This window comes from Neolamprologus multifasciatus, chromosome 3, assembly GCF_963576455.1.
Source record: "Neolamprologus multifasciatus chromosome 3, fNeoMul1.2, whole genome shotgun sequence".
In the NCBI taxonomy this organism is placed as follows: Eukaryota; Metazoa; Chordata; class Actinopteri; order Cichliformes; family Cichlidae; genus Neolamprologus; species Neolamprologus multifasciatus.
In genome coordinates, this window is record NC_140441.1 from 23,742,812 (window position 1) to 23,757,006 (window position 14,195).

The window sequence follows — 14,195 nt, forward strand, 5'->3', positions numbered from 1 at the left end:
TTTGTGGACTACAAAAGTGGAAACTTCAAATTCTGAGACGTTGCGATGGAGAGTACGGTGTTAATAGGTGTAAAACACAATAGAATAAATGTATAAATGATCAAAAAGTTTTGAAAAAGCTTGCAAAAGTTAACATTAACTGTTGAAACTGTTAGATACAACCATAAATAAGCTGTGTAAATTGTTAAACGGAGTTGGTAAATATATGAAATATAGTAGCTAGCTAAAATTGTGGATAAACTGTTAAAAAAATCATCAGCTAAATAAGTTTCTAGCTGTTGAAATTGTTAGCTGAAATTACAAAGTCCTTCTAAAGGCAAACCTTTTCATTCAGCAACCTGGAAATGCACATGCGGCAGTTCGGGCAGTTATTTTGAAGAATTATTTAAATGAACTGGTGCTCACAGGGGTGTAAAAAAACTGCATTACTGGTATCAGCAATAACAGACGAAAACACCCTTCAACCATGTTGCATAGTTTGTCCACCAGAGGGAGCTCTGCAACTTCCCTGGTGGTTGTGTTTGGAACGCTGCAAATAAAACTGATCCGAGCAGAATCGGGCAGCTACATGTAGCAAACGTTGATGTTTGGTGTTTAAAATAATATTGGCCAATTTATCAGAATATCAGATTTTTAAGTTACGAGATATTGGTATCCATATCTGTCTCAAAAATCCTGTGTCGTCTGTGCCCCAATCACCAGTCAAGTCTAATAAAAATGCTTAAGGTTGCTGACTTTTTGCTGCAAAATAAGGTTATAAAAACCTGGAAGTTATATTCATACCATTGTCTGTGCCTTTTTTTGTTTGTTTGGGGATTATCCCTTCCCTTCTTATAGTGTCCGTTTCCCAGACATTGATTAATCCTAGTCTTAGACTAAAAACACTTCTCAATGATGATCTTCTCTCAGTCTAGACTTCGTCCACATACAGAATAAACCTTCTTTCAGCTGCTTCTTTATTTGCATGGGTTCACCACAGTGGATCTGGTCGTCTTGACTATTGTAACGGTCTTTATTCAGATGTCAGTCTGTCACTGCTCAGCCGATTGCAGCTGGTCCAAAGCGCTGCGGCACAGCTATTAACTGGCACACACATGCAAGCCCACATATCCCCCATAGTAGCTTCCCTATACTGACTTTTATTTGTTTTTTAAAGCATCACATGGGTCGGCGCCTTCTTACCTCTCTGATCTTTTAAGTTTGCACACGCCCTCTAGATCAGAAAGGTCTGCTGAGCAAATGCTCCTAGCTCCCGAGTTCCAGATGTAAAGACAGTGGATATCGGGTCTTTGCAGTAGCTGGTTTTGATGTTGCCTCTTTACATCAGGGCCTGTCTATTATTAGACACTTTAAAAACCCATTTAAACCCACTTTTATTCTTTGGTTTTCTTTTGGTTTGATTTGTGCTCAGATTTTCTCACTTCGGGTTTCCTTTCTTAAACGCTGTCATTTTGTCCTATGCTTCTATACTGTGGTAGTTCATGTCTCAGACACGGTCTGTTAATATGTCTGGTATGGACTAAAAAAAATGATCACTGAATGTAATGAATACATGTTAAATCTAGCAGTAACCAAAGGTAGTCAGCAGATGGTGTTCAAACTGGTAAGTCCGCAGTGATGCAGGAACAGCTGAGTTGGCTAACCATAACTGATAAATGCTGTACTGGAAATAGTCCAGCTCCAGTTTAAAATGAGCTTAAATGAACACAGTAGAACATGAGAGGGGGGTCCTGATGAAGGGGTTCCTGAGTAGGTCTGACAGGGCTGAAAAAGGTTGGGAACTGCTGTTCTAATGGGCGATAAATATAATAATGAGTTTCAGCTCTGGCTTTGATCAAAGGAAATCCTAATGCTGCAGCGTATAATGAATTCCTAAACTGCTCCAAGCTTTGTGGAAACTTGCCCCTGAGCACAAAGCCAGATCCATTAAGAAATGGCTTTTTCCTTTTTGGTGTGGAATAAACTTGTCTGGCCTGCAGAGATGCCCTGATCTCAACCCCATTATACACCTTCGGGTTGAACTGCGAGACAGCGCTTATCACCCACTCGGTGATCTCACTAATGCTCTAATGGCTGATTAGGAGAACATCCCTGGAGCCAGGTTTCGAAATCCTTTGTGGAAAGCCTTCCCCGAACAGTGGGTAATGTTTTGGAATGAATGAAAGTTTATGTTTGGGTGTCCGCAAACTTTTTCATCTCTTTATCCATCCCTCCTTTTCTTCCTCTTGTCCGATGCCATTCTCTCCTTCTGCAGTCTCATTCTTCTTCTTCTTGAGCGTCCATGGCTCTTTTGGCTGTAACTCTCAGGCTTTTGCTTTTAATAGGCGCAGCGTGCCTCTGTAACACCGCCTGCCTTTTGTTTTGGTTACAGATAAAATCACTAGTGGAAAACACAACAGCAGAGAGACACAAGGAGACAGGAGAGATGGAGAAAAAAAAACGAGTGTGAATCCCATGGTGCAGGAAAAAGTGGGCAAATTAAAGGGAGAGGAAGACGGTTCAGTTCCCTCCTGTTTTTTAATGTCTGGAGCAAGATACAAGGCAGATAAGGAGGTCAGTAGGGAGAGGAAAGGATAGCGCCTAAAAGAAAAAAAAAAACTAACTATCTTCCACATGTGTCTGAAATAATTTCCTTTATCTTATCTAAGGTTTTATCTGACTTATCTTTTTGTCCTCTCCTCCCTTTCTCCCACCTTTCACTCTGACTTTGTTTGATCTCAGACCGACGCTGTGTTACGTGCACGGTGCAGACATATGGACTTGATCACTGCGCCTGTTGCTGATGTTTTCTTTGGGAATGCTGACAAGTTGACAGGCGAGGCGCAGCCCTGACATAAAGCCTCACTTCACTGTCCGGATGAGAGAGATAGAGAAATACAAGGAGAGAGGGAGAAGAAGATGAGGGCCAGGGTGAGGGTGAGAGACATAGTGAGAGAGAGAGAGATAGGGAAAGAAGGGGGAGTTGAGAGAAAAAGAGGAGGAGATATGAAGGGGAAAAAAATAACTTCACGCCGCGACTGGACAGCCCCCTTTTTTCCCCTCAACCTCTCTCTGTCTCTCAACTTTTTTCCTCCCTCCTCCTCCTCCTCCTCCTCCTCCTCTGTGTGTTTTTTTAAATGATTTGGGGAGAAGAGGGGAACGAGCATTCGGAGCTTGGCTGACGGTGCAGGCAGGAGCGTCACATAGGCAAACAGGAGCCTGAGGGGCAGCGCACTGGGACTAAAGAGGACTGAAGAGGCTTGAGGTGGCTTTTGGATCAGATGCACTGACTGAAAGGTTGACTAACAGGCATGCAGGCAGGCAGAGAGGAGATGAAGAGCATATAGGTTTATGTTAAAAAAGCCTTAAACACTGCATGCACAGAGAGCGAGGAAGTGGCCATATACACTGATTTATTTCTGCAGGAAAGTCAGGGAGGCAGACACCTTGTGAGGAAGGCTGAGCATTTGCAGAGCAGAGTTTTGCTCCACTGAGGGGAGACAGAAAAAGACAAACAGGAGCACGTTTTGAATGAAAGGACCTTTATCTTCATCTAGCAATGCTTTTGAGGAACTCTGCACCAAGTTGTTGCTGTTTGCTGTGCTCCTGGACGCTGATGCAAGCTTAGGGCACTTTTATCTTCACTGAACTCCTCTTGTGAAGAGGATCCAAGCTGTCTTTCTTTTTTTGCAGAGTCCTCCTTCAGTAGAGGTGCTGTGCTGACTGTAACTATGTTTTATCAAAGATACTCTTTAACACTATCGTGGACTACTTGTCTTCTGCTCCTGTGCGTCCTGGATGCGTGGACCACGGCCTGGCCAGCCGTTCAACAATCCCAGAGGCAGCAGCAGCAGCAGCAGCCTCGGCGGTACAGACAGATGTCAACCCTGTCCTCATCCTCCTCGTCAGCTGGTAACCTGTCAGAAAGTGCAGAGAGCAAAGTGGAGCGCCTCGGCATGGAGTTCAAGCGAAATGTGCGTGAGCTGCGTGAGAAAAGCTCCTGCTTGGACCTGGTTTTCCTGGTGGACGAGTCCTCGAGCGTGGGGGCCAACAACTTCCTGAGTGAGCTGAGGTTCATACGCAAGATGCTGTCTGACTTCCCCGTTGCACCGGAGAACACCCGCGTGGCGCTGGTGACCTTCTCATCCAAAACCCACGTGGTGACGAGGGTGGACCACATCTCTGCGCCTAAGTCCCACCAGCACAAGTGCTCCCTGTTCAACCAGGAGATCCCAGCCATCAACTACAGAGGAGGAGGCACCTACACGAAAGGAGCCTTCCAGAGGGCAGCGGTGAGTCAGACTAATGGATTAATGATTAATGGATCTTTACATCTTGACATTGACCCCAAACTTGCTTCACATTTTTTCAGTCTGCGACCTGCTGGCTGTATGTGTGTGTGCGTGCATGCATGGAGTGATTGTGGCCTAGAAAGGCTGATGTTAATGAGGCCCTGCATGGCTTTGCTGTTGCTGTTTCCTCTAAATTACACACCCGCAGACAGTGAAGGGGAAGCCGCTCGCCAGCTAATTGTTCAGGGGTTTCCAGTGATTAAAATACCATAAAGACTGAGCGCGCGCGTGCACAGAAATACACACCATGGATGTATTTGAACAAACTGTAGAGCAATAAGAAAAATGAGAGAAAAGAAAAGTAGAAGAGATGAATTTTTAAGATTTAACACGATTAGATGAATCTGATTTTGAGCTTTGCTTTTACCTATCTTTGATTTTGTAGCTTAAACAAGCTGTTTGGCCCGATTTAGTGTAAAAGCTGGAGTTTTGGGGGGTTATGTGGGGTCATAATGTTGGCTTGTTTATGGTTTGTTGATTTGTGCTTCCTGACACACACGCACACACAGACACACACACACCCAGGACATATGGCACAGTTCATCCGTCAAGTCCAAACAGCCCAGCTGTAAAAGCTGTGTTGGTGGTATAGGGTCTGGTCCTGTATAAACATGCAGGCACCTCGACTCATGCCTCTGATCTGCAGTCAGTTACAAACTCATGGAAGCGCTGAATACACAGCAGAAGATGGGGGATATTTAGGGTCTGCAAGCTCACTAGGAAGTGCTGCAGCTGAGTGCTCACCTGGGTGAGGAGCTGACCTATGGGGTTGCTGTAGCTCCGGAGGTAGAGCATTCCTGGCTGCTCCAGTCTCCATGCCAGAGCATCCTTGGGCGAGATACTAACCCCAAGTTCCTGTCACATGTGTTCATCAGAGTGTAAATGTTGGCTAGAAAAATTGTAAAATACAAGTTCTTGTAATGGATGAATGATGCATGTTGTATAAATATCTATAAAGTGCTTTGAGTGCTCAAGTAAAGTAGAAAACCAGTCCATTTACTATATTCTGAAAGGCTGCAGAGACCTGAGTTTGATTCAACCCCAGACTGTTTTCTTTGTGTTATTCCCCCCACCTTCCTTCAGATCCCTGACTATCCTGTTCAGTTTAGGATAAGTCTTTGGTCTGAGGACATGACACACAACCGAAGTGATGTCAGAGTGAGATTTTTCCACCACAAAGACAGCATTTCACGACCGCCCCTGAAGAGTTTTGATGCCTCAGTATAGATCAGTAATGTGATTTGTCAATCATTAGAATAGTTTCTGGGTTTTTCCAAGGGTAGCTGTAACCACCCTGAAACCACCCTCACTAACTTCTGATGCAAACCCGGTCATTTTGTTCTGACAGCAGGCCTGAAATATGACAGAAACCACTCATTTCACAAAAGAGCTTCAGGGATTACTCCTAGCATGCTTTCAAGGGGTAAAGAGTTACAGTCAGCAATCTGGTGTTAAGTAACAGCCTGGTATTGTGAAGCAGCGTCTGAATGTCATTCCAGTTGTCCTTCAGTAAGTTTGCGTGTTATTGCATGCCATCTGTTTGTGGTTAAAGACACAACAGCTCTATTTTTTCCTATCTCAGCACGTCCCTGTTTGATGCGGCTTAAAGGTGCAGATTGATATGCAAAAAATGGACAATGCATAGACACGACACACAGAAGCAGCATGTTATTTATGTCACTTATTAGATTAAAAAAAAAACAGTTTAGATTTGACTATCCTGAAATTATAATTCATATTTCCACTCATTCTGAATTTTCTGTTATTTTTTGCTTTTACTCTTTAAACTTAAATCAGTTTTTTGCTGCACTTTGTGAACTTTGTAACAAAACCCTCATTTGTAGACAAAGGCAGAGGTACACCAAGTTCTGGCAGGTTTACCCATCTCTCCATCCCTGTTTAAAGCTAATAGTCTTGGACCGTATCCTCCGGCTTAGCACTGAAAGCTTGGCCCTCAGGACAGGTTTTCTCTCACCCTGCCTCGCTAAGTGCTGATAAGCAGACTGCTGGCTGCATCCCAGCTGCTAAAGACCACAACAATAGCAAGAAAAGGCTTTCAGGGCAAACTTTAGCGCCTTATCATTATTCAGAAACACTCAAAATGCTTTAGGTGATTTATCAAGTGATGTCGTGGACTAAATCAGTCAAAGATGGCTTTTTTAGGGCGTATTTCTGTTCAGGCTCCTAACTTGGCGGTAACAGATTAAAAGTCTGATTAAAATAAAAGCTTGAATTTCACATCTCATGGCCAGCAAACACCCCCGTATTTCTTTCCAGTCTCTGCAGAGTGAGAGTGGGCTGACTGCGTGCTGCCTACACAGAGCTGAGTTGTTTTTTTTTTTCTGGAGACAGATGAGGCTAGCAGATACAGATGTCCAGAAAAATTAATAAATAAAAGAAGCTTCGACCTGATGGAGCAGAACAGTCTGACATTTACTGTGTGTCTTCACAGGATTAAGGAAGTGATGTTAGAGTGAAAAATCTGTCTGTAATTTATTGCGTAATCTCTCTTCTGGTTTTTGGTTTTTTTTTTGAGTCGTCTGTCCGAATCTGACTGGAAAAAGAAAAAAGGAGTTTTGTTGTCTGTTTCCATCTGTCACATAAAAAATGGCTCTGCTAACACTAGTCAACAAGGCGCATATCCGGCTGTCATCGTGTACCATCTAAACTGCAGCGCAACCATCAGAGTTTTGAAGTGCAGATTCAGTGGTTTGTCTGTAGGAGAGCGCATGTTCTTAGTTATTTCTTCCAAACACGTGCCCCCACCTGGATCAGTCTGACAGAAAGTCCCGAACGCCTGAGTGTGCATGTTTAAATCCGTGTGAACGTGTGCATTGGTGCTTAGAAACTAACAGAGACGGTGAAATTTAGGCAGGGAGGGAGAGAGAGGATAATTGATAATTGCAGGATAATAATAATAATGCCATATTTTATTCCCTCGGCGGGTCTTGGCTGTTCTAAGTGCTGTAGAAAGCTGGGATCCATTAAGAGAGACATTTTTCCACCAGCCGTGCATGTAGAGACAGGGCTCTCCTCCAGAGCTCTTCATCTCCGTCTCTCTCTGTCTGTCTGTCTGCCATCTCTCTTTTCACCTAATACATCATGTGGTAGGCTTAAAGCATCAAATTATGTAGGTTAAAGAATGATTTCTGATTTTTGGCTTGGTTTACGGTAAGATTGGAGGTAACGTTCAGCGGTTTGTTATACATTTGGAGTGTAAACTCAGTGATGTCATACTCATAAACTTTTTCTAATACTTATCACCTCAGCTAAAAGCAGAAAGCTTTTGAGCTGTTCTTAATGGTGACACGTTGTAACTTTGGTTCTTGGAGCGTAGACCCACTCCAGGTGGGGTGTAGATGAGGAAAATGAATAAAGAAGACCTGTTACTGTCACATCACAAGTAAACCAAAAGCTCATAAGCATTATTTTGAACTGTGGATCATGCAAAGCCGCTCTAGGAGAGTCTGAAACTAAAAATATGTTCCTGAAAATAAGCACAAACTTCCTTTTCTTTTTCTTTTTTCAGTTGCTCCCTTTAGGCATCTTCCATCCTGTCCTGTCACACCAGGCCTCTGCATATGTAACACACCTTCCCCCTCTCCTCTGCCTCCTCTTTTTTTGCCTAGCAGTATAATAGTTTCCACCGGCACCCTGCTGGTCAGTGGCACTGGTGGCTGTCAATCGACTTGAGTGATCCGGTATGGAAAACTCATTCTTGATGATCTGTATATTTATTTTGGTAAAGATTTTTATACTGAAAGCCCTTCCTGGGACAACCCTCCCCATTTATCTGGGTGTTGGGGACCGGCACTAGGAGTACTCTGGCTTGTAGTCACCTGTGGCCGTCTGTCGCAGGGCTAACACATGGAGAAAAACAGCCATTCACGTTCAAAATCACACCTACGGCTAATCAAGAATCACAAACTGACCTAAGACGCATGTTGTTGAACTGTGATAGAAAGCTGGAGGACTCAGAGAGAACGCAAGCCACCGTCAGGATCTCCTTGCTGTAAGGTGACAGTGGTGTTTGTGTCTACATGCAATACTTAGAAATATCACTAATAAGAATGCACAGTGCCTGCTGAAGCCTAGGTATGCAGATCTTTTTTTAAAGACTGTTTGCTCAGTACAATGATAGAAAAACAGGTCCTGTTAGAATCCAGGAACAAAAAACAACAACAAAAGAAGCAATGAGCATTAGTGGATCCACTTTAATGTAGAGAAAACAAAGCAGGGCTTTTTAATGCCATCATACTGACCTTAATTTTTTTACTAAAATTCAACAGTGCATGCAGAAACTTTTTAAGACCCAGTGCTCTACAGCACAGCGAGAAGCTCTGCTGTCATGGAAACTGGTGGGATGAGGAAAAGAGTGCACCATTTCAGACAATCTTTCCTTAAAAGGCATTATTGTTCTGCATCCACAAAAAAATGTAGTTGTGTATTAAATGAAAAACCAGAAGCTATTTTTTGGACATCTGGCCATTCGCTGCATGAAGTTGGATGGTAGAAGCGTGCCATTGGAAAAGGCTTCAAACGCTGCTGGTGACCTGCTGAGGTCGTCGTTTGGACCTCAAGGCTCTGAGTTTGGATATTGTTTTCAGTTTTTTGATGGTGTTCCCACTGGCTTTTTCCACGATTAATATAATCTGATGTAGACCCCTAGGTTCCTGAAAGCAATACCAGCAGTGTGAAACTTTGAAAACTCCACACTTTAGTTCGGAGACATTTCAAAATATAAAAAGCGTCGCCGGCTTTTTCTTTCTCCTTTCACTTACGCACAGCAGGGAGTGAAATAATCTATAATGCAGTAACTGTTATGTACTCTTTAGTTCATTAAGTGTGCGGCACTTAATCATGATGATGATTCACAGCACCTCATTGCAGGGTCTGCGTCCTCTCAAGCCTCGCTCTAGACATGATAGCCTTGTTAATGATGACATCACTCCTACTTGAGTTTATTTTTTCCAGCACGGCCGCCGTACGAAGTCGTTGATGACTATCAGTACATGATTTCATGAATAGCTCTTAAGGAATAACCCACGTTGACCTCGAGAAATGAGCGGCGTGCGTCACCTTCCCCTCTGCTTCTCCAGGGTTTTTTTTAAACACTTAGTCATTTTCCACGCATTTGCCTCATACACGAGCAGATATCTCGAAGGTGGTACGGCTCCAAGCCTTTGCTTTTATTTTTGTCTGTTGCTCGTAATCTTAATGATTCAGGAATTACGGCTTTTTCCATTGTTTCTTTTATTACAGTTGGGTTTGGATACGAGTCCCAGCTATAAAAATAAAATGTCTCTATGCGTACAATCTTGCTAAAAATACTCCAGAATCATTTTTGCCGCCTCATTTGTCTTTCCCCTGAAGATTCACCTTTTGTGATGCGTTGCCACATGCTGCCAGATCTCTTTCTTTAAAAAAAGCCTTCTTTCTCTCTAAAGTAAGACCTGGCTTGAAATCCTAGTGAGCAGAGTGCTAAACTGGACTTCTGGCGGTCTGGCTGTGTCAGCTTGCCTTCACAGCTGCACGAGACACAGACAGATGGGCAGCGTGTGATGAAAGATAATGGAAGAAATGGGAGTGGGAGAAAGATGGAAGAATAAGAGGAAAAATGAAGTAAAAAACGGGGAAAAACTTTCATAGTAATGTTTTTACCTGACTACTGGTTAGCTGTGCGCTTACTCTGCCAAAATCTGGGTCATACCAGATATTAGAGTAGTTTACCAGGGTTAGCCACCTGGTAAGGAGCTTTCTGCTCTCCTGGCCAGTGTGATTTTGGAAATCCATATAAGTTGGACTATCAGGTGGGATATTTCCCCCTTTTTCCTCAGGGAAAAGATCCAGCAGCTCCTTATGTGCCCAGCTCTCCAGAAAAAAAAACACATAGTCATGCTTATTACTCACACACACAGTTTATGGAGCAGCTGCATGTCTTTACATGGTTGTCATCCTATATAAGTCAGACATGTTATATTATGGTCTGTAAACTAGAGTGTGTGCATGAGAATATATGTTTGCAGTGTGTCTATAAATATGAAAGGTCAGGCTAAAGCTGGCAAACATTTATTTTTTTCTCCTGCTGGATTTTTGAATCCTTCAAACATCCACCATCCATGTTTGAGCCGCATTATGAAGGCCGATTCGGAGGGGAAACACGATGTTGGCTCCCAAACCTCATAAACAACTACTTCATTTTCAGTAGTCGCTATACAGTAAAAAAAAATCAAAAGGTAAACGTTTAATGTGACTGTAGTATTTTCTTCTTGCTTTGTGTTAGTTTAGGAGAACTTTGGCATTTTTTAGAGCTGCCCAGATATTTTTTCCCACTGTGAAAACTTGATTCCGAGCCAACATCTTATATTCCCAAGCTGATGTTCCATAGGATGAAGGCACTCGTGGATCAATCTTCATACACATTTTTGTTCTGACTTTGCCAGACCACAACAAGCAAAACAAATATGCTAACATCTCAATCCAGTTTTCCTGTTTGTCCCACTGCTTTGCCTTTCTATCATCTTCTCCTTCCCACCCAGCCTGTCCAAGCAGGAGGGGACGTCATAGTCATCAGCTTTGACGCATTACAGCCAAAATATGCAGCGTTGTTTTTCAAAACATTGTCTATTAGATTAAATGGGGGGCTGTGTAAGTTGCTTACATTTGGCCTGCGGAGATGAGCTGTAGGGTTCCTGTGCATTCTTGGCCAGAGGAGGCACACAAACACTAACATACACTAGCGATGTTTGGGAGTCTGATACTTGGCCCGAATTTCTGAGAGCAGCAAATTAAAATGGGAAATGAAGACCATCCATCACATGAATGCTGGAAAATGTTGTCTTAGACAGGGTGATTCAAGAGGTCCTTTTATTTTGGAAAGAAGAGGGAAAAAAATGCATTTGCTCACTGGAGCATTTTTGAATTTATTGCGGCTGAGTCACCCAGCAAATTTCAAACAAGTCAGTGAATTCTCACCTCAAGCTATGAAGAAATTTAAGCCAGACTCGAGTTAAGAGTAGAAGAGTTTAAAAAAGGAAGGCTTTTCGTGTACAGCCAGCGCAAACTAGTCCCCTCTGTGTTAAATGAAAGCAAGGTGCATCTCTTTGAAGCGATTCCCCAGCTGTGATAAGATGATAAGAAAAAAAAGACTGTTTCCTGTCTCTGCAGCTGCCATTTCCCGCCATCTCACTCTTAATCATTTCCTCCCCTTCAGTCTGTCTGCTTCTTTCCTGTATTCCTCCATTCTCCTCCTCCTCAGTATCAGAGGTACTCTTGCAGGGATGGGTGAGACAGAGGCTTGGAGCTCCTACCAGCCAGAAAAGGCCTGATAAGCCACATAAGAATGTCCAGAGACACCAGAAGAGCTTTAAATATGTTGAGTCTGCAGTGGGATGTGGGGTTGTGCTATCACTGTATGTATATATATATAGCACCTCATTAATCTGTGAAATGATTAATTAAGACGGCGGCAACATGCGCTTTTGCGCCTCCCTTTGACCTGTTAAAGCCAGCTATACTCTGTGTGATTGTGAAATAGGGTCTGCCTGAGAGAATAAGGGATATATCAATGGTTGTGACCCCAAAACTGTAATCACACACTGTAGAGTGGCAGAGCTTCAAAGCTGGCTGTTTAAACAGTCTTGTGACTGATGATAGCTCGGGATAAAATTCAAACTGTGTCTGAAATTTTGGACGACAGTCTGACAACATGAGTTCAGCCATGACTTATGTCTGCTAACCAACCAATAGGAAGGCAACCTGAACCAATGCACTGATAAACACTGGCACTTGTTAAAAACCAAACCAAACTCAAATCGAATACACTGAGTTAAGCCATGCAAAACAAAAGTTTGGTATTGGACCAGAGAAGAAAGTGGAGTTGAGCTGTGGCAGCAGAACTTGATTTTATGATGTGTTCTTCAGCTGTTGTAATGACCCCGCCAAGGAAGATGTAACATGGAAACAAGTAGTGGAGGAACTGAAGTCATGATTCAGCCCATGATTCAGTGGGTATTATCACTGTTTAGTTTTTATGCATTAAACTGTGTACCACCTAGTTTTATGAGATTCCGTTTGGGTGCATTAATAAGAATATATATATATATATATATATATAGTCGGGGTTCAGTCGGGGTTCCACTGTATTTCAGCAGTTTCTGAAATACAGTGGAACCCCGACTTATGAATACCCCATTTAACGAAAAGTTCAAGTTACGAAGGCACTTAATGGCAATATTTCTGCTCCTGCTACGGCAAAATGCCCGCGTAACGAAATCCGCTGGCTCTGTTTGGCTGAGCCTACAATGCCCACAATGCCTTCCGAATCATGTGACAACCCCCTTGGCTTTCGTACTTGCGCTTCGCTGTTCCACTGGAACGACTTTTTGTTGTTGCAGTTAGCAATTAGCCTATAGCCTATCGTTCACTCAAAAGGCGCGATGGGTGCTTCAACTTACGAAAATTTTCGACTTACGAAAGACCCTCAGGAAAGAATTAATTTTGTAAGTCGGGGTTCCACTGTACTTAGAGCCACTGGCACCAACAGCAATAAAAACTTCAAAGCCACTTACATTATCTTTCTTCCTCATACTGATGCTTAGTTTTAACTTCAGCAGGTTGTGTTGACCATGTCTACATGTCTAATTGCACTGAGTTGATGCCATTCGATTAGGTGATGAGATATTTGCATTAATAGTAATAATAATGATTACTCTGGGCTTATTAATGCCTCATATTACATATTGTTATCTATGATTCTGTGTAATATAAGACATTAAAAGATGAGTTGAGATGTTGAGTTCTCAAATCATTTCCAACACGATGAATCTGTCAGTAAACTGAGTACGTACTTGTGATAATGAGCAGCTGAGCCACGCGTGCATTAGATCATTGCATAAATACTCAGTGTTTATTTTTCAGTGACCATTGAAATCAAAATAAAATTGCATGCTTGAAAATAAGGCCAACCAAAAAGATTCCTAGACTTTGTTTATGAAGAAGTCTACCTTAACCCAGATATTTCATCCTCTTATATTTTGTTTCAGGAACAGTTAGGTGGATGGTGTTACAGACGTTAGGAACAAGTTGGCAAAGAATTGTTGCCAATAGCGTACTTCACTTTCATGGCCAGAGTAATATTGTCAAAATGAGCTAATTTTGAAAAGTGCATTTATGAGTGTACACCTTAAACACACAGAGACTTGGGCGTAGTTGGAAATATATTCAGACGCTGTCATGGCGATGGACATAATAGACTCAACATGATGTGTATGGTTCAGTGTGAGCATGAGTCTGATTGTATGTTTTGGGTTCCAGAGGAAGAAATGCATTAATCTCAGGTTCTGCTCCGCTGGGCCTCTTCATACTGAATCACTGAGACTGAACACTTCTCCGCTCTCTTCTTTGAAACTCTCTCCATCGACCTCAAATATGCTTTACTGAAACACTCTGGGGAATTCCTTTCTCACAAAATGCTGACTGACTGAGCTGCTCTTTGTCTCCATTGTCATCATTAATTCTTGGGTTTGGAGGAAAGGAAACTCTGGGCTTCAGAGTGATTTTTCATGGCAGAAGATGCAATTCAGCATCTTAACATGTATCCAATTACTCCTATGATGGTCTCATTTCCACAGTTGGTGAGTAGTTCTTATAAAATGAAGCTGTATTGTATTTTATTTTATAATTTTCGCTTTACCTTTCTTGCCTTTTGGTTTCTGCTAACAAAAAAATAATTGGTTTCACTCTACTACTCTACAATTAACAATTACAGCCTACAGCCTTAAAATTAAATTTTAGCGAAAAAAAAAAAGAGTTGCATTATGCGAATTTACACCATAATTTAAGGATCATGCAAGGACGAGGCAT

General features: G+C 42.4%; 1 protein-coding gene and 1 long non-coding RNA gene across 4 annotated transcripts in view; one reads left to right on the plus strand and one right to left on the minus strand.

Annotated features, from left to right (window-relative positions):
- Positions 1-14,195, minus strand: part of LOC146522107 (uncharacterized) — a 234,587-nt gene that overhangs the window by 26,959 nt on the left and 193,433 nt on the right. The gene's annotated exons all lie outside the window — the stretch shown is intronic.
- svep1 (sushi, von Willebrand factor type A, EGF and pentraxin domain containing 1) overlaps positions 1-14,195 on the plus strand; it is a 114,375-nt gene that overhangs the window by 2,277 nt on the left and 97,903 nt on the right. For all 3 annotated transcript variants that reach the window (XM_085153867.1, XM_085153868.1, XM_085153869.1), the window contains exons 2-3: positions 2,372-2,553; positions 2,722-4,271. In XM_085153867.1, the coding sequence (XP_085009993.1) occupies positions 3,711-4,271 (561 nt within the window). In that variant the 5' untranslated portion in view covers positions 2,372-2,553; positions 2,722-3,710. The remainder of the gene's footprint in view (positions 1-2,371; positions 2,554-2,721; positions 4,272-14,195) is intronic.